This window comes from Acinonyx jubatus, chromosome C1, assembly GCF_027475565.1.
Source record: "Acinonyx jubatus isolate Ajub_Pintada_27869175 chromosome C1, VMU_Ajub_asm_v1.0, whole genome shotgun sequence".
Classification (NCBI taxonomy): Eukaryota; Metazoa; Chordata; class Mammalia; order Carnivora; family Felidae; genus Acinonyx; species Acinonyx jubatus.
The window spans coordinates 185,042,027-185,063,065 of record NC_069381.1 but is presented as its reverse complement, the minus strand read 5'-3'; the positions used below and the strand labels follow the sequence as shown (position 1 = coordinate 185,063,065).

Below are 21,039 nucleotides of genomic sequence, written 5' to 3'. Positions count from 1 at the left end.
TGGTTAACTTCTCTGATAGGCTCTGAAAAGAGAATCTTGGGTTCAGAATGTTTGGTTGATGGAGAATGAACTTCTGACTAATAGGAGTTGACTGTAGGGTAGGTTGTCCTCTGCCCAGCAGAATTAGCACCAAGTGGTAACTTGTTAGAAATGTATTTACAGCCCTATCCCTCACCTACTGAATAAAAAGTTGGGAGTGGGGCCCAGCAGTTGTTTAAAAAGTCCCTCAGTTGATTCCTATGCATGGTGGGGTCTTAGAGGTATTACTGTAGGATATCACAATAAGAGACCTCTATTTTTTTTTATCTTTTTTTATTATTATATGAAATTTATTGTCAAATTTTTTAATCTTTTTTTTATTATATGAAATTTATTGTCAAATAAGAGACCTCTATTTTGACTTCTGGAACACTGGTATTTGAAACAGTAATTGACTTAGGTTTTTTGCTTAATTGGTGTGGCGGAGAAAATAAATGCTGTTTTATTCTCAAGTACAGATTTTGTACTCAGTGAAAGTAATGCTTATAGGAACTTTATCTTTGAATATACTTTTCTTTCAGGAGGCAAAACCTTCAACTGAAGACTTGGGGGATAAGAAGGAAGGAGAATACATTAAACTCAAAGTCATTGGACAGGTGAGTTTCATTATTTTTCTCCTTTAACTCTCTAAAGTGAGTAATTTCTGATACATAAAAAATGATTTCAGTAAGGCAAATTATTTAAAAATGGCATTTTCATTTACTATACATGCATCTGTTGTTGGAGGTAGAAGAGGTTCATACTGTTCTATTGATCTGCTAGGCAGATCTGCTAGGCAGATTTAGATTATCTTAATTTCTCCAAATAAAAAACTTTTCTTGGTTAGCATGCTTCAGTGGCAAATATAGTAAATACTATTGAGTGATAAAGCTAGGGCCAACCGTAAAAGGGCCTCTCAGTAGTCCTTTTACTGACCCCTTTCTCTTTCCTGGCATGTCTTTTCCCCAGACTGTATCTTTACTGACCTTTCTTGAGATGTTAACTGATAATTAAGGTTAGTTGAAAATTGTTGGAGGAATGAATCTTCATATAGTAGTTCCCCCTTATCTGCGGCAGTATTTTCCAAGACCTTCATTGAATGCTTGAAACCGTGGATAGTACTGAACCCTATTTGTACTATGTTTTTTCCTGTACATCCACACCTCTGGTAAAGTTTAATTTGTAAATTAGGCTCAGTAAGAGATTAGCAACAGTAATAATAAAATAGAACAATTATAACTGTATATTGTAATAAGTCATGTGAATGTGATCTCTCTCTCAAAATATCTTACTGTACTATACTCACCCTTGTGATGATATGAGATGATAAAATGCCTACATGATGAGATGAAGTGAGGTAAGTGATGCAGGCTTTGTGATGTAGCATTAGGCTACTACTGACCTACTATGTTTATATTCTTTGTTCATATCCTTTCCCCATTTTCTGTGATTATCTTAACTGATAATTTTTATGAATTTTTTAAAAAGTTAATCTGTTTTGAGAGAGAGAGAGTGCGAGTGCACAAGTGGGGAAGGGGCAGAGTGAGGGAGAGACAAAATCCCAAGCAGGCTCAGTCTGACAGTGCAGAGCCTGATGTGAGTTCATGATCTGAGCTGAGATCAACAGTTGGATGCTTAACTGAGCCACCCAGGTGTCCCTTACTTAAAAATTTTTTAATTAATATTTAATTCGTGTACCATAAAAATCACCATTTATTTTATTATTTTTTAAGATTTTATTTTTTTAGGTAATCTCCACCTGATGTGGGGCTTGAACCTACAACCTCAAGATCAAGATTGTATGCTGTACCAATTGAGCCAGCTGAGCATACCAATACTCACCATTTTTATGTGTATGATTCAGTGGCCTTTATATATTCCACAAGGATATGCTGTGCACCATTACCACTATTTAGTTCCAGAACATTTTCATCATCCCCAAAAGACATACTCTACTCATTAGCACTATTCCCTATCCTCTCCCCTGCCAGCCTCTAGCAACCACTGATCTATTTTTTGTTTTTATGGATTTGCCCGTTTTGGACATTTCATATAAATGGAATCACATGATATGTGGCCTTTTGTGACTAGCTTCTTTCATTTAATATATTTTCAAAGTTCATCCAAGTTGCAGCATGAATCAGTGTTTTATTCCTTTTTATTGCTGAATAATATTTCTTTGTATGAATATACCAGTTTGTTATCCATTCATTTGTTAAGGGACATTTGGGCTCTTTTGTTTCCTCATTTTGGTTATTCTGAATAATTTTGCTCTGAACATCCATGTATAAGTTTTTGTGTGGAGGGATGTGTTTGATTCTCTTGGGTATGTATCTAGGTGTGGAATTACTGAGTCTAATATTCCAGACTTTATTTAACTTTTTGAGGAATTGCCAAACTGTCTTCAGCAGTGGCTTTACCATTTTACATTCCCAGCAACAGCATTGTGTGAAGGTCTACTTTCTCCATATTCTGGTCAATGCTTGCTCTTATCTTTTTTTAATTATAGTCATCCAGGTGTGTGTGAAGTGGTGTGGCACTATGTATGTAGGTAGGTAGGTAGGTAGGTAGGTAGGTAATCTCAATACCCAACATGGGGTTCGAACTCACGACCCCGAGAACAAGAGTTGCATGCTCTTCTGACAGCCAGGCGCCCCTCATTGTGCTTTTGTTTTGTATTTCCCTGATGGCTAATGATGTTCAGCATCTTTTCATGTTCTTATTGGCCATTTGTACATCCTCTTTGAAGAAATGTCTATTCAGATCTTTTTTCCATTTTTAGAAAAATTTTTAAAATTTTTTATTCTTGAGAGAGAGAGAGAGACAGAGCATGAGCGAGGGAGGGGCAGAGTGAGAGAGGGACACAGAATCTGAAGCAGGTTCCAGGCTCTGAGCTGTCAGCCCAGAGCCCACCGTGGGACTCAAACTCAGGGACTGTGAGATCATGACCTGAACCGAAGTCAGATGCTTATCAGACTGAGCCACCCAAGCGCCCCAACAGTTTTTAATTTTGATTAATTGAATTTATTTTTTCTTTTCTTGCTGTGATTTTGGAGTTGTATGTAAGAAACTGTTGCCTAATCCAGGGTCACAGAGATTTATACCTGTAGATTTTTCTAAAATTTTTATGGTTTTAGTTCTTAACATTAAGTTTGGATAGTTTTGAGTACTTTTTTTTTTTTTTTGCATGTGGCTATCCATTTGTCCCAAACTACTGTTTGAAAAGTTGATCCTTTTCCCATAGAGTTGGTTGGCATCCTTGCAAAAAATCATTTGACTATAGATATATGTGGCTTTATTTTTGGGCTGTCAGTTTATTCTAACATTGATCTATATGTTCTATGCCATGAATTACATTTTTAAGAATTATTGATTTATGGGAATGCAAACTGGTGGAGCCACTCTGAAAAACAGTATGGAGGTTCCTCAAAAAATTAAAAATAGAACTACTCTACGACCCTGCAATTGCACTACTAGGTATTTATCCAAGGGATACAGGTGTGCTGTTTTGAAGGGGCACCTGCACCCCAATGTTCATAGCAGTGCTATCGACAATAGCCTAAGTATGGCAAGAGCCCAAATGCCCATCGAGGATGACTGGATAAAGATGTGGCATACATATACAATGGAGTATTACTCTGCAATCAAAAAGAATGAAATCTTGCCATTTGCAACTACATGGGTGGAACTGGAGGGTATTATGCTAAGTGAAATCCATGACCCTGAGATCATGACCTGAGCCTAAATGAAGAATCAGATGCTCAACAACTGAGCCACCTAAGCACCCCCCAGTATTGGTTTTTTTTTTTTTTTTTTGGATGGTTGCCTGATGGTTTGTTTGGCAGTCTGGGTAGAAGAAAAGAACCTGGCGCCATAAATTACTTTGACTCACTCAGGTTCTTATTCATGTTACTTATGTGAGAGAAACCAGACTCTGGGGTGACTTTGTGGCAGAAATGAATTTCTTGTCTGTTATTTTATGGTATATGCTTCTCTTATAGGTTTGACCACCTTCAACAGTGCTTCAGTTGTTGGGGGGGTACTTTTTGTTTTGAGTTTCTTTTGGGTGTTTGTGATAGTTTAACTTCTCTTTATTTTGAAAATAGAATAGACATGTAACTATGAAGGAATACATTCTTTGATATACATGTTTTTATTTATACTGCTAATTTTAATATCCAGGACAGACTGTAAATTTCTTTTGAAATGGACATTAAGTAACTTTGAGGATGCTTAGAGTATTCTAATAAACCCTGTTAGGAATGTTAAAAAGAATATGTGTGTGTGTGTATATATATGTATATATGTATATATGTGTATATATATATGTGTATATATATATTCATGTATTTTAAAAAGAGTATTTTGGTGGGAAAGTGACAGGGTTTATGTTTCTATTTGTACTATATGTGTACTTAAATAATTTTTTTCAAGCAAAGCAAATAGTTTACACAAAGGGATAATTATTTTTCTTTCATCTCCTTAGGATAGCAGTGAGATTCACTTCAAAGTGAAAATGACAACACATCTCAAGAAACTCAAAGAATCATACTGTCAAAGACAGGTTTGTATGTAATGATATAAGATACAATGTTTTATATGTCATTAATCTTTCTTGTAAGAAAGGTTGTTAAAAGAAAAATGATCTTTTATTATTTTCACCATTAGCAGCCGAAGGAGAAAACTATACCTTGTTTAATTGCCTTTTTCCCCATTGTGGCCCATTTCAGAATTTAAATTCATAAGGTTTGTGTAACTGTTTTGAAAAGTGATTCAGAGTTGTAAAAATAGCTATATGAATATTTCTATTTTAATGGCTTACCAGTGTATGTAACAGTAAAGGCAAGTAATTTTTGGTGATCACTATGAAATTTCCTTGTTTTTAACCAAGGTAGCCATATGTTAAATGTAAGTACTAGTATTATTAGTTTATTATCTTTATATATAGTACTACAGGTTACTGCTAATTACATTATGTATTTTCAACATGAAGGAATTTTCTCTCCTGTAAAAAAATTAGGGGCACCTGGGTGGCTCAGTTGGTTAAGCGTCCAACATCCGCTTAGGTCATGATCTCACGGTTCGTGAGTTTGAGCCCTGCGTTGGGCTCTGTGCTCACAACTCAGAGCTTGGAACCTGCTTTAGATTCTGTGTCTCCTCTCTCTTCCCCTGCTCATGCTCTATCTCAAAAAATAAATAAACTTTAAAAAATGTTTTTAAATCATAAAGAAGGCTTATTAATTTATTAATATAAATTCTCAGATCCTGGCCTTCATGAGCTCGATTATTAAATCAATAATTCTTTAACCTGCCTGGATTCAAATTCAGGCTCTACTACTGTCTGACTGTGGGATCTTAGACAAGTTATGTGCCTTGTTTCTCCCTCAGTAGAATGGGAACATCATAGTAGTACCTACCTCATGAAGATAACCTACATAAAGCTGTTAACATGATGCTTAAAAATGCTCAATGAATGTTAATCATTATTATCAATAAAATAGAAAATGTAATTGTAATTAGTATTTATAGGAGACAACCAAGATTTTAATAATTATATTACATGATATTAACTTAGGTATTATAGGTTTTATGTTTAGAAACTTTGCTTTTTATAGTTCAAATTTGTAACCAACATAAAACTCATTTTGCCAGAAGAAAAGAGATCACTTAGGTGTTAGGGTGAATAAAACAAATATTTCTTTGTTTTTGATGTTAGTGGTTAAACTCACTAAAATCTGATTAATTGGCACTCAGCTAGTTCACATTTTAATAATATTGCTGGGAGCTAAAATGGAGATGTTCACAGGGGAAAGAACATATGTTAAGTGCACTATGCTTGGTCCTTAAAGACATTGCCTTTTAATCCTCACAACAGCTAGTCTTTTCACCCCATCTATAGATGATGGAGTTGGTTACTGAGGAAGAACAATGCAAAGTAAAGAGGTAAATCACAGTGCTAAAGTGAAAGCTAAACTTTGATCCAAGATTGAAGATGGTGGGTTTGGGGGTTTAACTTTCCTATTTATGCTTCAGAGTATACTTTACAGTCTTCAGAAAAGTTTTTATGCTTCGTTCAAAGAGGCTTGATAATTTTTTCTTGTATTTACTGATATACAAGGAACAGGAAACTTAATTTTTCTGAAGTATGTAACATGCAATAGAGATTGAAAAGTATATAAAGTAATTATTGAGTCATTTTTCAATTTTGATGTTATAGACTGGTTTCTTTTTGACTTCAGCACAAGATAAAGTTTTTTAAAAGATTCTATAATTAAAACAAAGAATATTTTGCCCTTGTCAGTTATGTTTATTATTTTGTATAAGCCTAGAAAGAATTTAAAATCAAATGAAGGATAAGTTTGCAGGGTCTCATATATTTATGTATATACTGCTTGGAAGATAGTTTTAATTTTTCTACTTTTAGACTAAAGAAATGATTCTTGATTTATACTTACTATTGAAGCAGTTTTTCTTTAAATGAGTCATTTCTTTGCTTTTAGCTCTTTTTGTTGAATAGTTGATAGTTATAGTGCTGTCTGTGTCATCACAGGTTTACTGTAGCTTACTTGGCTAGCTACTGTGCTTTACCATATATATGTGACTTAATCTGCTTATAACTAATTTTGATTGCATAGGTGGAAACTAGTGAGAGTGCTTATCCAATTTCTGATTTTATCTTTTATGTTAGCATACAGGTTTTAGAGGAAACTATAGAATAGTGGTTAAGAGCACAGGTTTAAGAACAGATGGGCCTTAAATTGGTATCTGGCCTGTATGACCTTACTATGCCTTAGATTCCCTACCTATAAAGTGAATATGAGGTGATAATACCTACCTTCCAGGACTGTTGTGATGAACATGATTATGTATGTGAAATACTTGGTATAGGGAGGGCCCAGCAAATAGGTGGTACTCAATAAATGGTAATTATGATAGGATAGATATGCTTTATGTTCAGTGTATTCTGTTGAAGCTCTCATGTTTGCTTTTTGTGCATCAAAGTTCCTACTATCTCTTTTAAGATTTGTGTGTGTGTGTGTGTATATATATATATATATATATATGGTTTTGTTTTTGTTTTTGTTTTTTTGTTTTTACCTTTTTAGGGAGTTCCAATGAATTCACTCAGGTTTCTCTTTGAAGGTCAGAGAATTGCTGATAATCACACTCCAAAAGAAGTGAGTATAATTTCTTCTTTGGGTGAAAAAAATGTTAAATTCTTTCCTTTTTTTTTTTTTTAAGCAGGCTCCACACCCAGTGTGGAGCTGTGTGAGTCTTGAACTCAAAACCCTGAGATCAAGACCTGAGCTGAGATGAAGAGTCAGATGCTCATTTGACTGAGTCACCCAGGTGTTCCCCCAAAATGTTAAATTCTGCATTGAATCATTGGTTCACTGGTATTAAACTATCCTTTCTTGAATATTTTCTGATTTAAGTGGTATATGATTTGTCAGAGAGAAAGATAGTCTTTTGGGTTGAACTTCGCATATATTGCCTTAAAAATTGCCAATAAAAAGAGAGGTGGAGGGGCGCCTGGGTGGCTTAGTCAATACAGCATGCAAGGTTCGAGCTTTACATTGGGTATAAAGATTACTTAAAAACAAAATCTTAAAAAAAAAAAAAGAAAAGAGGTGAGGGGTGCCTGGGTGGCCCAGTCAGCTAAAAGCGTCCAACTCTTGATCAGCTCAGGTCATGATCTAATGGTTTGTGAGTTGGAGCCTCACATCAAACTCTGCACTGACAGTGTGGAACCTGCTTGGGAGTCTGTCTCCTCACCACCACACCCCCCCCCCCCCCACCCCATGCTTGCATGCTCTCTCTCTCAAAATAGATAAATTTAAAAAAAAATGTTTAGAAAAAAAAGAGGTGGCAAGTGGGAATTGAGTACTGAAATCATAAGGCATGTACATTGTTTTGAAGAGGAATAGGTGTTCCTCAAATCTGGTAGATTTCTGGTACACTTTCATGGTGCTGGTGACCTTAATGGTTCAAGTTTGATCTTTGATCTTTGGCCCATTTTGAGAACTTAATACAAAAGCTTAGTGTATATTAATATACTTGGCTCTGTCATCTTGATTTATGTTTTTAATGCTTCTGTGTATTCGTTTGTTTCATTGTATGGTCTCTTTTCTTTTTTATATACCCCCCTTCCCTTAGAATCATCTGAAAGTAATAAAGTATGAGAGAGATTGTGAATGTGCACATCCATTTATTTATTTATTTTTTTTTTAAATTTAATTCAATTTTTTATTTTTTTAAATTTACATCCAAATTAGTATATAGTGCAACAGTGATTTCAGGAGTAGATTCCTTAATGCCCCTTACCCATTTAGCCCATCCCCCCTCCCACGAACCCCTCTAGTAACCCTCAGTTTGTTCTCCATATTTATGAGTTTCTTATGTTTTGTCCCCCTCCCTGTTTTTATATTATTTTTATTTCCCTTCCCTTATGTTCATCTGTTTTGTCTCCTAAAGTCCTATGAGTGAAGTCATATGATTTTTGTCTTTCTCTAATTTCACTTAGCATAATACCCTCCAGTTCCATCCACGTAGTTGCAAATGGCAAGATTTCATTCTTTTTGATGGCTGAGTAATACTCCGTTGTATATGTATACCACATCTTCTTTGTCCATTCATCCATCAATGGCCATTTGGGCACTCTCCATACTTTGGCTATTGTTGATAGTGCTGCTATAAACATGGGGGTGCATGTGTCCCTTCGAAACACCACACCTGTATCCCGTGGATAAATGCCTAGTGGTGCAATTGCTGGGTCGTAGGGTAGTTCTATTTTTAGTTTTTTGAGGAACCTCCATACTGTTTTCCAGAGTGGCTACACCAGCTTTCATTCCCAACATCTATTTATATTTATACAGATTTCCCCCTCCAAATACAAAATAACATTTCTGATATTTCTGATAGTGGGAACAATATATGGTTATTACTAATTTTTTTTTAATTTTTTTTATTTTAGAGTGAGAGTGGAGTAGAGGGAGGGGGAGAGAGAGGAGAAGAGAGGGAGAGAGAGTCTCAAGTAGGTTCCATGCTCATCACGGAGCTTGACATGGGGCTTGATCCTATGGCCCTGAGATAATGACCTGAGCTGAAATCAAGAGTTTGATGCTGAACTGACCGAGCCACCTAGATGCCCCTATTAATTTTTTATTTTCAAAATATTTCAAACTTGGAGTTGTTATAAGACTAGTATAATATTCTCCCGTATAACCTTCTCATTAGATTCATCAATTATTAATATTGTGATGCATTTGCTTGATCAGTTTCTCTATATTACATATTATCATTGATGGATTATTTGAGATTAATTTTGTAGATATAATGACCCTTTACTCCTGAATATTTTAGTGTTACCTCCTAAGAGCCACAGTTAAATGATCAAATATGGGAGATTTGACATTGATACAATACTGTTATCAAGTATGCAATCAGAATAGTCAGATTTTGCCATTTATCCCAGTGAGGTCCTTTATAGCCATTTTAAAAAAACTTGACCTAGGATCCCTTATTAGGGGATTAGTATATTGTAACTAGTTATTATCCTCTTTTTCATCAGCTGGACATTTTTTATTTTATCTATTATTTTTTTTAATGTTTATTTTCGAGAGACAGTGAGAGTGTGAGTGGGGGAGGGGCAGAGAGAGAGAGGGAAACACAGAATCTGGAGCATGCTCCAGGCTCTGAGCTGTCAGCACAACCTGACAAGGGGCTCAAACTCACAAACTGTGAGATCCTGACCTGAGCCGAAGTCAGATGCTTAATTGACTGAGCCACCCAGATGCCCCTCAGACAGACATTTTTTAGAGTTCAGGCCATGTTTTAGAATGTCCTTCAATTTTGGTTTGTCTGATGTTTCTTCATGATTAGATGCAGTTTTGCATTTTTGGTAGGAGCAGCACAGAGTGAAGCTATTATGTACTTCTGAGTGTATCAATCACATCAGGAGGTAGGTGATGTCCATTTGTCCTGTTACGGTAACATTAACTTTGGTCAACTTTAGTTAAGGTGGTAACTGCCAGATTTGTTCATTGTAAAGTTATCACTTTCCTTCTTATCTTATTTTTTGTATTTTTTAAATTTAAGTTTTTCTTGAGAGAGTATGAGCAGGGAAGAGGGGAAGAGGGAGAAAGAATCTTAAGCAGGCCCCACGCTAAGTGCAGAGCCCAGTGTGGGGCTCAATCCCACAACCCTGGGAGCATGACTTGAGCCGAAATCAAGAGTCAGACACCCAACCAACTGAGCCACATAGGCACCCCTACCATTTTCCTTTTTAATTAGTAAGTAATTTGTGGGGAGATATTGAAACTCTGAGAATATTCTTTAGATAGTGGCCAGTGTGGGCCCCTTCAAGTTGGTGTCTGTATTCTTTTTGACATGTCTCCATCTTTTTTCAAGTTATTATTTTGAAATGATTTTCATCTTACAGAGAACTTGCAAGAATAGTACTAAAAATTATACTTGCTTCCACCTAGATTGGCTTATTTTTAACATTTTCTACCTTCACTTAATTATTTCTCTCACCCATGTATATGTGTGTGTATTTATTACCAGAACCATGTGGGAGTTAGGTTGCATACACCATGGTCATTTACTACTTAATATTTTAGTGTGTAGTTCTCAAGAACAAGTATACTCCTTTACATAACCACAGTACTCTTAATCAAATTCAGGACACTTACCACTGTTAGAATACTTTACAACCTAATTTTGTCATTTGTCCCAATTATGTCTTCTATAACAAATTTTCTTCTCTATCACAGGATCCAGTTCAGTATCAAGATATTTTATTTAGGTGTCTCTTGAATCATCTTTAATTTGGAACAGTTCCTCAATCTTTCTTTGTCTTTCATGACGTTTACATTGTTAAAAAGATACAAACCAGTTATTTTCTAGAAAGTCCCTCAATTTGGACTGGTTTCCTTATGAGTAAGATTTAAGTTATGTATTTTGGGCTGGAATACTACGTAAATGGTGATATGTCTTTCTTAGGGTATAGCATTTGGAATACATGAAGTCCCTTATTGATAATGTTTATTTTTATCACTCAGTTTAACTGTTTTGTTTTTTCTTTACAATGTAGTTGTTACTTTTCCTGTTGTAATTTGTGGGGACGTACTTTGAAACTACATGAATATCCTTTGTCATCAAACTTTTTCCTGGTTTAATATCTACCTACTTTATTGAGTACCTTCTTTCTTCTTTTTTCTTTTTTCTTTTTAATTTTTTTTTTCAACGTTTATTTATTTTTGGGACAGAGAGACAGAGCATGAATGGGCGAGGGGCAGAGAGAGAGGGAGACACAGAATCGGAAACAGGCTCCAGGCTCCGAGCCATCAGCCCAGAGCCTGACGCGGGGCTCGAACTCACGGACCGCGAGATCGTGACCTGGCTGAAGTCGGACGCTTAACCGACTGCGCCACCCAGGCGCCCCTTCTTTTTTTTTTTTTTAAAGATTTTCTTTTTACAGTAATTTCTGCACCTAATGTGGGGCTTGAATTCACAATCCTGCGATTGAGTCTCATGCTCCACCAACTGAACCAGCCAGGTGCCCCTTGAGTACTTTCTTAATGTCTGGCACAATAAGATATAAAATACTCATCTTGTATTTTCCCTGTCCTAATTTGACATAATCTCTTCAACACAGTAGATATTTACTACATTTTAGTGACTCATTCCTCGCTATTATGAGATTATCTTTTCAGAAGCATAATGGGGCAGAGTGAGACAATAGGTATTTAGGGAGTAATCCCCTAACTTCTTGAAGCTGATTGCTTCCTATTTTCCATAGATGAAGGATATTTGCTACCTTCCTGACTTAAAGGCATCTTGTAATGTTTGGCATTTTATTCCTTGCTGTTATTTATCGGGCTACATGTGCAATTAAAATTTAGTTTGGGGCACTTGACTGGCTCAGTCAGTGGAGCATGCAACTCTTGATCTTGGGGTTGTGGTTCGAGCCCCACTTTGGGTGTGGAGATTACTTTAAAAAATCTTTAAATAATAAATAAAATTGTTTTAATAGCATCTTTTTTTTTTTTTAATGTTTATTTATTTTTGAGAGAGAGACAGTGAACAGGGGACGGGTAGAGAGAGAGGGAGACACAGAATCCGAAGCAGGCTCCAGGCTCTGAGCTGTCAGCACAGAGCCTGATGCAGGGCTTGAACCCATAAACTGCAAGATCATGACCTGAGCTGAAGTCGGAGGCTTACCCAGCTGAACCACCCAGGCGCCCCAGCATCTTTTTTTTTTTTTAATTTTTTTTTTTTTAACGTTTATTTATTTTTGAGACAGAGACAGAGCATGAATGGGGGAGGGTCAGAGAGAGGGAGACACAGAATCTGAAACAGGCTCCAGGCTCTGAGCTGTCAGCCCAGAGCCCGATGCGGGGCTCAAACTCACGGACCGCGAGATCATGACCTGAGCTGAAGTCGGCCGCTTAACCAACTGAGCCACCCAGGCGCCCCCGCCCCAGCATCTTTAATAATTCTTTTAACATTCATAAATAGACCACAACCAAGATATCCATAACACTAGAGCCAGCCTGAATCACTTAAAAAGTCCTAAATCCATGTCTAGTTTTTTTTTTAAGTTTATTTTGAGAGAGAAAGAGAGTGGGGGAGGGGCAGAGAGAATCACAAGCATGTTTTGCTCTCAGCACAGAGCCCTGTGCAGGGCTCGAATGGAGGAACTGTGAGATCATAACCTGAGCCGAAATCAAGTTGGACACTCAACCAACTGAACCATTCAGGTGCCCCCATGTCTGTTTTATTTTTAGATTTCTTAGAGTATCTTTTCATATTTTGTAATTCTGCACCAAAAATGTCACCTATAACTTTTCTCGCTGATCTTAGACTTTCCTTTATTTTTCATTTGCTTTTGTGATCCACTGTAGTTTAGTGGAAACAATGGCTAGTTTTTGTTTTCAGTGTGCCTGTTACAGTGCTTCTGAACCCTGATGGCACAACAGAATCAACAGATTCATGGTCCTTTACCCTCACTGAGGGTCATACTTAGGTTTCTGTATGACACCATGCCCCTTTATGTACTCTTTTTTAAAATAAAGAATAATCATAGTTAAAAGTAATAAAACAAAATACCAAAGTATATAAAGTGGGAAGTAATTACCACTCTGAATATCTCTACATTCCCATTTCTCAGAGGCAACCATGTTAATGTCTTTATGAAAAAAATTCCAGAATATTTCAGTGCTTATAAACACATTAAAAACAAACAACCACACAATAATTGCCTCTACTTTGCTTATTAGTGTTCTGTAAAAGGCATTTTGAAGGATTCCCCTTTTTTTCTTTAAGAATTGAGAAGGTCAAGGCTGACAAATCTAGCGTATAAAATTGGAGTTATCAAGTAACAGTAGATGTATGGATAACGTTTCTATATTGAGAGTGGTCACTGCCAAAAACTAATAGTTATATGCCAGAAGGAATTGTAGATGACAAAGCAAACTACTTAGAAATGAATCTTTAGGTAGTATTTTTCTAACTAAAACCACATATATTTCAAAGTGAGATCAAGTTTTTTTGAAATAAATGAAAGAGATTCTATAAGGTAATTACATCTAGAAGTAAAAAATGATTTTTTAGAAAATACTATCAAACTGTTGCTTAAACTGTTAAATACATGTTTCGTTAGATTTGAAGCTCTTTTTGAGGTACTTTTAAAAAACACACTTTATATGCTAAGTATATTAGGAGGTGAATTTGGCTCAGCTGGGTCAGATGAATGACTTCATAGACAGAATCAGGAGGACAGATATACCTCTATGTTCTTTATATTAAAGGAAACCCAGATTGGGGTGCCTGGGTGGCTCAGTTGGTTAAGCTTCTGACTTCAGCTTAGGTAATGATCTCATGGTTTGTGGGTTCAAGCTCCGCGTCAGGCTCTGTGCTGACAGCTCAGAGCCTGGAGCCTGCTTCGGATTCTGTGTCTCCCCCTCTCTCTGCCCCTCCCCCACCTTCTCTCTCTCTCTCTCTCTCTCTCTCTCTCTCTCTCTCTCTCTCTCTCTCAAAAATGAATAAACATTAAAACATTAAAAAAAAAATAAAGGAAACCCAGATTCTTAATCTTAGAACAGGGTAACTGTGGATCACTTCAGCATTTTTTTGCACTTTAAAACAGTAAAACAGTGGCCACATAATTGCAGCCAGTTAAAAAATAGTGCTTTTGTATTCTAACATATTTTTTCCCCCTCTTTTACAGCTGGGAATGGAGGAAGAAGATGTGATTGAAGTTTATCAGGAACAAACAGGGGGTCATTCAACGATTTAGATATTCTTTTTATTTTTTTTTCTTTACCCTCAATCCTTTTTTATTTTTAAAAATAGTTCTTTTGTAATGTGGTGTTCAAAACGGAAATGAAAACTGGCACCCCATCTCTTTAAAACATCTGGTAATTTGAATTCTAGTGCCCATTATTCATTATCACTTGTTTTCATTGTGCTGATTTTTGGTGATCAAACCTCAGCCCCCTTCATGTCACCCTCTCCTTTTTAAAAAAATTACATGTGTGCACAGAGAGGCCACCACCTTTTCCAGGACTGTGCATTTTCAGGCTTGTGATAAATAAGATCGACCAATGCGAGTGTTCATAATGACTTTCCATTTGGCCCTGAAGTTCTAGTATGTGATTGCTTCACTCCTGGACTATGACTTTCAGTGGGAGATGGAAGTTTTTCAGAGAACTGAACTGTGGAAAAATGACTTTTCCTTAACTTGAAGCTTCTTTTAAAATTTGAGGGTCTGGACCAAAAGAAGAGAAATAGCAGGCTGGAGTCGAGATCACAGAGATCGTGAGAGTAATGACTAACTCCAAAGATGGCTTCACTGAAGAGAAAGCATTTTAAGATAAAAGAAAAGTCTTGTCAGAAGATCCCAGAAAAGTTCTAATTTTCATTAGCAGTTAATAAAGTTATTCATGCAGAAGTGTATTCAACAGAACACTGCTCTTTTTGATTTTATTTGTACTTTTTGGCCTGGGATATGGGTTTTAAATGGACATTGTCTGTACCAGCTTCATTAAAATAAACAAAATATTTGTAAAAACCGTACTAATGTTCATTTTATTTTTAATTGTATAGAAAGAAAAAAGATAATGCTTAAAACATAAGGTCTTTTTTGCATAATACTGGAAATTATTGTTTGTACGTGGTACAAATAAATTTTTCAGTACTGTACAGTGATGATGATCATGACTTTGAAGCACTGAAAGTTACTGAAGTGCCTTTGAATCAAGGATTTAATTAAGGCCACACTACCTTCTTAAATACTCAGTGTTCTGTTTTTTTTAAAAACTTGATATTCTTGTATGGTGCATATATATGATCTAGTTACCCAATCATATTGAATAAATGGGCATGCCAAAAATTATTGATTTATATTGATAATTTTAAGTTTTTCCTTTAACAATTTACAAAATGTTCTCTGCTTAAAGTTTGGTATACTTTGTTTATATTTTCCTTTTATTACTTTATATCTTAAATATTTAACCTCTGTAAAACTAAAGTACCAAATTAGTTCCTATTAGAGAGTATAACCTTTTAACTCTAATGAATCACAGAATTTAGTATATGTATGCATACACATAATTTAATTTCATGTTATCCTAGATAGAATAGTCATCTGAGTACTTTAGAAGAGCAGGTGAAACCTGTCTCTAGCACATTTTATAAAAATTGTTACAGCTTATATAACCCTACTCAAGTCACCTGTTGAGAAATAGTTGGCTTGCCTTAAAATTCCTAAGTCTGACCCTAGCTGAAAAATTACTTGTGTTATACGTATATAGTCTAGGTAAAATAGAGCCTTTAGACTGTCACCTGACATTTAAATAGTGACTAGGAATTAGGCCCATTTCTGGAAAATCCTCATTCAATTGCATATTTCTGTCAGCCCTGAGTAACAAACTTGATAAGGCTATTTGAGCTATCCAGAACGTGTAAGTATATAGTTTGGTGTCTTAATTTTGTTTGCATCTCTGAAGGTTCTCAGCATTTAGGTGGTGGAGCTTAGGTACTGGGGAAATAATCTCATTTTTAGTTTATCAGATTCTTCTAAAATGCATCGCATTCTGCTATGGTTAACTTACTGATGTGTGCTTATCTGGTGTAGTAGTGCTGATAAAATAGGACTTTCATAGCAACAGTTTAATAGAATATCAGATTTGGAAGGGACCTTGAATAACATTTAGTGTAGCTGCTCTACCTGGTGCTTGACTGCAACATCCTCAATTTGTAAAAGAAGGTAGAAAATAAAGTCAGTAATGGGAATTTCCCCCACAAGGATGTTTTCCTTGAGTGTTTTTTCTTCTGTTCTTGTATTATTTGACATGCTCCTTTCTCATCTGCTTAAGTATTACTGAATGACTTGAATGAATGAATGAATGTGCAAGTAGGATGGACAATTTTGAGAAATTTTGTGACATACTTAAAATTACTATGATTGATAGTGTTTTGGCCATTTTATTTATTTTTTACATAAAGCAATACAGCAAGTCAGCAATACAGACTTGGAAATTAAGCTTGACATCAGAATTGTAGAAATACAGTTCCTATAGAGAGTAAATACTTTACAAGCATTGGTGAGAAATTTGAGGGAATCATCTGTAAATACTTTTTCAGTTGCACACAGATACAGAGTGGGGCCAAAGGAAATTTGTGGGAAAATTCTGGTTCAGATACTGCTTGCTCTAACATCTTTTTATAGATCTTGTAATCATCTTTCATACCTTTTGATGATAATTCTATGACAGATACTTACTAAATACTTATTGATATTTAAAGAGATGTTAAAAATAAAAAGGATGTTAACATCCTTTTATAGATCTTGTAATCATCTTTCATACCTTTTGATGATAATTCTATGACAGATACTTACTAAATACTTACTGATATTTAAAGAGATGTTAAAAATTAAGTCTGTTCCTTAATAGTGTCCATATGATTTTAAAAATGGGGAAATTATGTGAGTGGTTGGATCTTAAAGGGACAGAAACAGACCCTCAAGATTTGTTAATTATCAAGAGTCTAGAATGGTGCTGTCCCGTAGAACTTTCTATGATGATGGAAATGTTCTACATCTGTACTGTCCAGTAAGGTAGCCAGTAGCTACATGTGGCTATTGAGCACTTGAAATGTGGCTATTGTGAATGGAAAATTGAATGTTTTAACATTGAAATAGTTACATGTGGCTACTTACAAACCAGTGCAGCTCTAGAATCTATACTTTGAGCAAGTGAGAATACCCTCACAAAACAGCTAATTTTACTCAAATGAACATTTATCAAGTGCTTACCTTGTTTTCAACAGGCAGCATATTTTAGATGTTTAGGCTGAAATAGATGTGATTTTACCTTATAAAGAGTATGTATATATGAATTAACTCCTTAACCTATTCAGAATTATTTGCATTATGGAATTTCCATTTTATCAACTTCAGACACATTGTGAAATCAAATACTTTGACTATCCTAAGATGATGTTAGTGTCTTACTAACTGAAGTTAAACTGAATTTGCTGAAATTCAAACAAATGAAATTATTGGGCAGTTTTAGGCACTAAAGTTTCTGGATTTATGGGGTTCTACAGAACATGATGGATTTAGGTGAATGAAGACTTTAGTTAATTATGTGTGGTGGGGAAGGGTGGTGGAATGGAGGTCCTAGAGTGAAGCTAGGTGTGGGTTGAGGTGAACCAAATGAAATGCAACTTCATTATAGAAGTTTCTCTTTTTCTGTCACCACCTCCCAACTTACTTTTAAGGTTTCTTCTAGCCTTAAGGTTTGGGTATTTGTAGGAATTGGAAGTAAGAGAACACCCATGATCTGGAAATGTTCTGTGTCCACTGTAGGCCACTGGCTTCCTTAGAGAGTTCTTGGTGGAACTGAAGATGTTTCTTCAAAGCAGCTTTTTGCCTAAGGAGACAACCCACCCACAATCCCAGTATGATTAAGCATCTTAGAAATAGTCCCTATAAGCCAGTAGAAAAACTTTCGATTTGAGCAACCATCAGTTAGACTACTACTGATCTTTCATTTTAGTGGAAGATTATACTCTATTCATTTAGTAACTTTACACATGAGGTTTAGAGTTTCATGAACCTTCTCCTGGGAAAGTTAAAGGAAAGGGCAAACTCAAAGTTCTTAAACTTGTCTTGTTGGAAGGAACTCCCTTGCTTTAGAGATGAAACAGACCAGAGAAGTTAAAAGTACCTGGGCCAAAGTCCCAGAAGTGAAGATGAAGTAAAGCCAGCTGGGATCAAGTTCTAACCCTTGGTGGAGTGAGACTCTACCCCTCACACACCACTTTAGTCACTAGGTTTTCTGCTTTCAGCTACTTGGACTAGCCTTAGTTTCGCTTGCTTTTGGTCTCAATACTTAAGAACCCAGTCCTGCTGCTGTGATACATGGAATACATAATTTTGAAATTGAATCGACTTCTCTAACGATCTGTTTTGTAGTTCACACAACAGCTGGAAAACAACAAAAAACCATCTGAGTAAAGTCCAGGAGAGGAACAACTCCGGTTAGGTGGAAAACCTCAAAATAGAATTGTTCTGGCTGCCTTCTCTTTTTGGTCCCTTAAAGAGTTTACATTCAGCTTAAGTTGTAGAAAATACATTGCAGGGAGTAAACTGTTTACAGTCAAGATTGGACTCACATGGTTTTCTGTGTTGTGCTGCTTTGCCCTTCAATTTTGATAGTTCTAAAGGGGGATGTCTATTTAACGCTTTCACTAAGGAGTAGAAATACATGAGAAAGCAACTATAGAAGACCTAGTTTTTAAAGAGTCAGTTGAGGGGCGCCTGGGTGGCTCAGTTGGTTAAACGTCCACTTCTTGATTTCAGCTCAGGTCATGATTTCACAGCTCATGAGATCAAGCCATGTGTTGGGCTCTGTGCTGACTGTGCAGAGCCTGCTTGGGATTCTCTCTCTCCCTCTCTCTCTGCCCCTAACCCCCCTTGTGCACATGCCCTCTCTCTCTCAAATATTTTAAAAAAGTAAACAAAAAAGTTCTTTCTTAAAAAAAAGTTGAAACCACATTCCTCAAGAAATTCTATTATCAACGATGATGAAATGATCATTACTATTTTTAGAGAAAAGGGGGAAAATGTCATTGGCCCTTGAGAACTAACTAATTCTGTGCTATTTCTCCTAACAAGGCTCTCATGAGATCTGGTCTTAGCTTACTAATATGACCTCATCTGAAAGTATTCTTTGTGCCTTGTTCACTTCATTCCAGCCATACTGACTTTCTTATATTCTTCCAACATGCCAGTCTCCTTCCTTTGAACCTTTGCACTTAGAACCTTTGCCTGTAGAATATTTTTCTTCCAGATGTTTATGTGGCTAACTCCTTGTCATTCAGGTCTCACCTTATATCCACTTTTTCTGAGAAGTTTTGCCCTGGCTGACCAATCTAACCTAAGCCTCCTGCAATCCTATCACATGTTTAAAATGTTTTCTGTGGGGCGCCTGGGTGGCGCAGTCAGTTAAGCGTCCGACTTCAGCCAGGTCACGATCTTGCGGTCCGTGAGTTCGAGCCCCGCATCAGGCTCTGGGCTGATGGCTCGGAGCCTGGAGCCTGTTTCCGATTCTGTGTCTCCCTCTCTCTCTGCCCCTCCCCCGTTCATGCTCTGTCTCTCTCTGTCCCAAAAATAAATAAAAAACGTTGAAAAAAAAATTTTTAAAAATAAATAAAAAAAAATGTTTTCTGTATAGCATGTGTTACTGGCTAAAACAAATCTTTATTTTTATTTATTTGTCTCCCTGCCCCAGCACTAGAATATAAATGCCATGGGAGAAGAGACATCTGTCTTGCTCACTCCTGAATTCCCAGTGGTTACAATAGGTAACCAAAAAATACCAAGGACAGTGGTTCAGAATCAGGGGTCTAAGATGTGGTCCTGGTACTGCCTCTAACACTATTGGGCCTTGATCAAGATCCTTCCCTTCTTCGGGACTCAGTTTTCTCATCTGTAAACCAGAGGGCTGAGATAGATGAAATCTAAACTCCCAGCTTCAATACAAGTTATATAAGCCATGAAGCTATTCTGTGACATTTGCAGCAAAAGAGCCTTTTGTTTTTTAGTTCTTCCAAAACATGCTTATGGAAAGTGGGAGAACTTCACTTGTCCAAAGGCAGTGCAAGTGTAGTACTAGCACCAGGGAATCAAGACCTTGAAACAATCCCCCTATGGCAACTGTTGCCCAAATAAGCCCCTACCTGGCTTGTTCCTGCACCTGTTTCATAGCTTCCTCCAGGGCCAGCCTTGCTGCTTCCTCTTCCCTTTGCCTTCTCTCCTCTGCTTCCTGCTGAGCCTTCTCTTCTGCTTCCTGTTTCCTCCGCTGGTACTCTAGCCGTTCTTCTTCAGCCATTTCCATCAGGCGTTTTTGTTCTTCTGCTAACTGTATTTCCAATTCCCTCTGCCTTTGCTTCTCAGCCTCTGCAGAATAGAAAGGGGGTAGGCTCGTCAGGGGTCTCATTACTGGAGAAAACAGTTCTCTCACTGTGATTCCCAGGGACTCCCCATGAGATTGTGCTGCCTACCTGCCAGCAGGCTGCCAGATCCTCTGTGGGGATCATATTGGGGTTAAATTATAAATTTAAGAGTCCTTAAGTGTCAAGCACCTACACTGTGCAATTAGTACAAAACCTTAGGGGAGAATTTTCCAGAACCTGGGGTACTCACAGGTGGTATGCAGATCATTGGGGAGGGGCGTCAGATCGGGGTCTGGAGAAACCGGGTGCTTACTCAGCTGGACTGACCAGCCTATAAAGAGTGTCATCTACTGACATTCCTTCCACTTCCTCAAAAGTGAGGCAGTAGAGATTCCGCATTTAAGCACCTGAAAGGCTACCCTGAAGCTATCCGGATGTTTTGTTTCTATTTGCTAGGGAAAGAAGCAAGGGGCAGGGCTATGTCTCCAGTTTAGGCACCTCCTGAGCAATGCTAAAAGGGCAATGGGAGGGGCAGAATCCCAGTTTGGGAGA

General features: G+C 36.8%; 2 protein-coding genes across 5 annotated transcripts in view; one reads left to right on the top strand and one right to left on the bottom strand.

The window, feature by feature from the left end:
* The window catches only part of SUMO1 (small ubiquitin like modifier 1), a 28,823-nt gene extending 13,724 nt beyond the window's left edge, over window positions 1-15,099 (top strand). Inside the window, exons 2-5 of one of the 2 annotated variants that reach the window (XM_015075916.3) lie at window positions 561-635; window positions 4,505-4,582; window positions 7,125-7,196; window positions 14,252-15,099. In XM_015075916.3, the coding sequence (XP_014931402.1) occupies window positions 561-635; window positions 4,505-4,582; window positions 7,125-7,196; window positions 14,252-14,320 (294 nt within the window). In that variant the 3' untranslated portion in view covers window positions 14,321-15,099. The remainder of the gene's footprint in view (window positions 1-560; window positions 636-4,504; window positions 4,583-7,124; window positions 7,197-14,251) is intronic. The other variant, XM_053215570.1, reaches the window with a different exon arrangement.
* Window positions 15,100-16,860: 1,761 nt separating this feature from the next.
* KIAA2012 (KIAA2012 ortholog) overlaps window positions 16,861-21,039 on the bottom strand; it is a 107,588-nt gene continuing 103,409 nt past the window's right edge. For 2 of the 3 annotated variants that reach the window (XM_015075915.3, XM_027053206.2), the window contains 2 exons: window positions 20,272-20,491; window positions 16,861-17,960 (listed from right to left, as the gene is read on the bottom strand). In XM_015075915.3, coding sequence (XP_014931401.3) covers window positions 17,822-17,960; window positions 20,272-20,491 — 359 coding nt within the window. In that variant the 3' untranslated portion in view covers window positions 16,861-17,821. The remainder of the gene's footprint in view (window positions 17,961-20,271; window positions 20,492-21,039) is intronic. The other variant, XM_053215568.1, reaches the window with a different exon arrangement.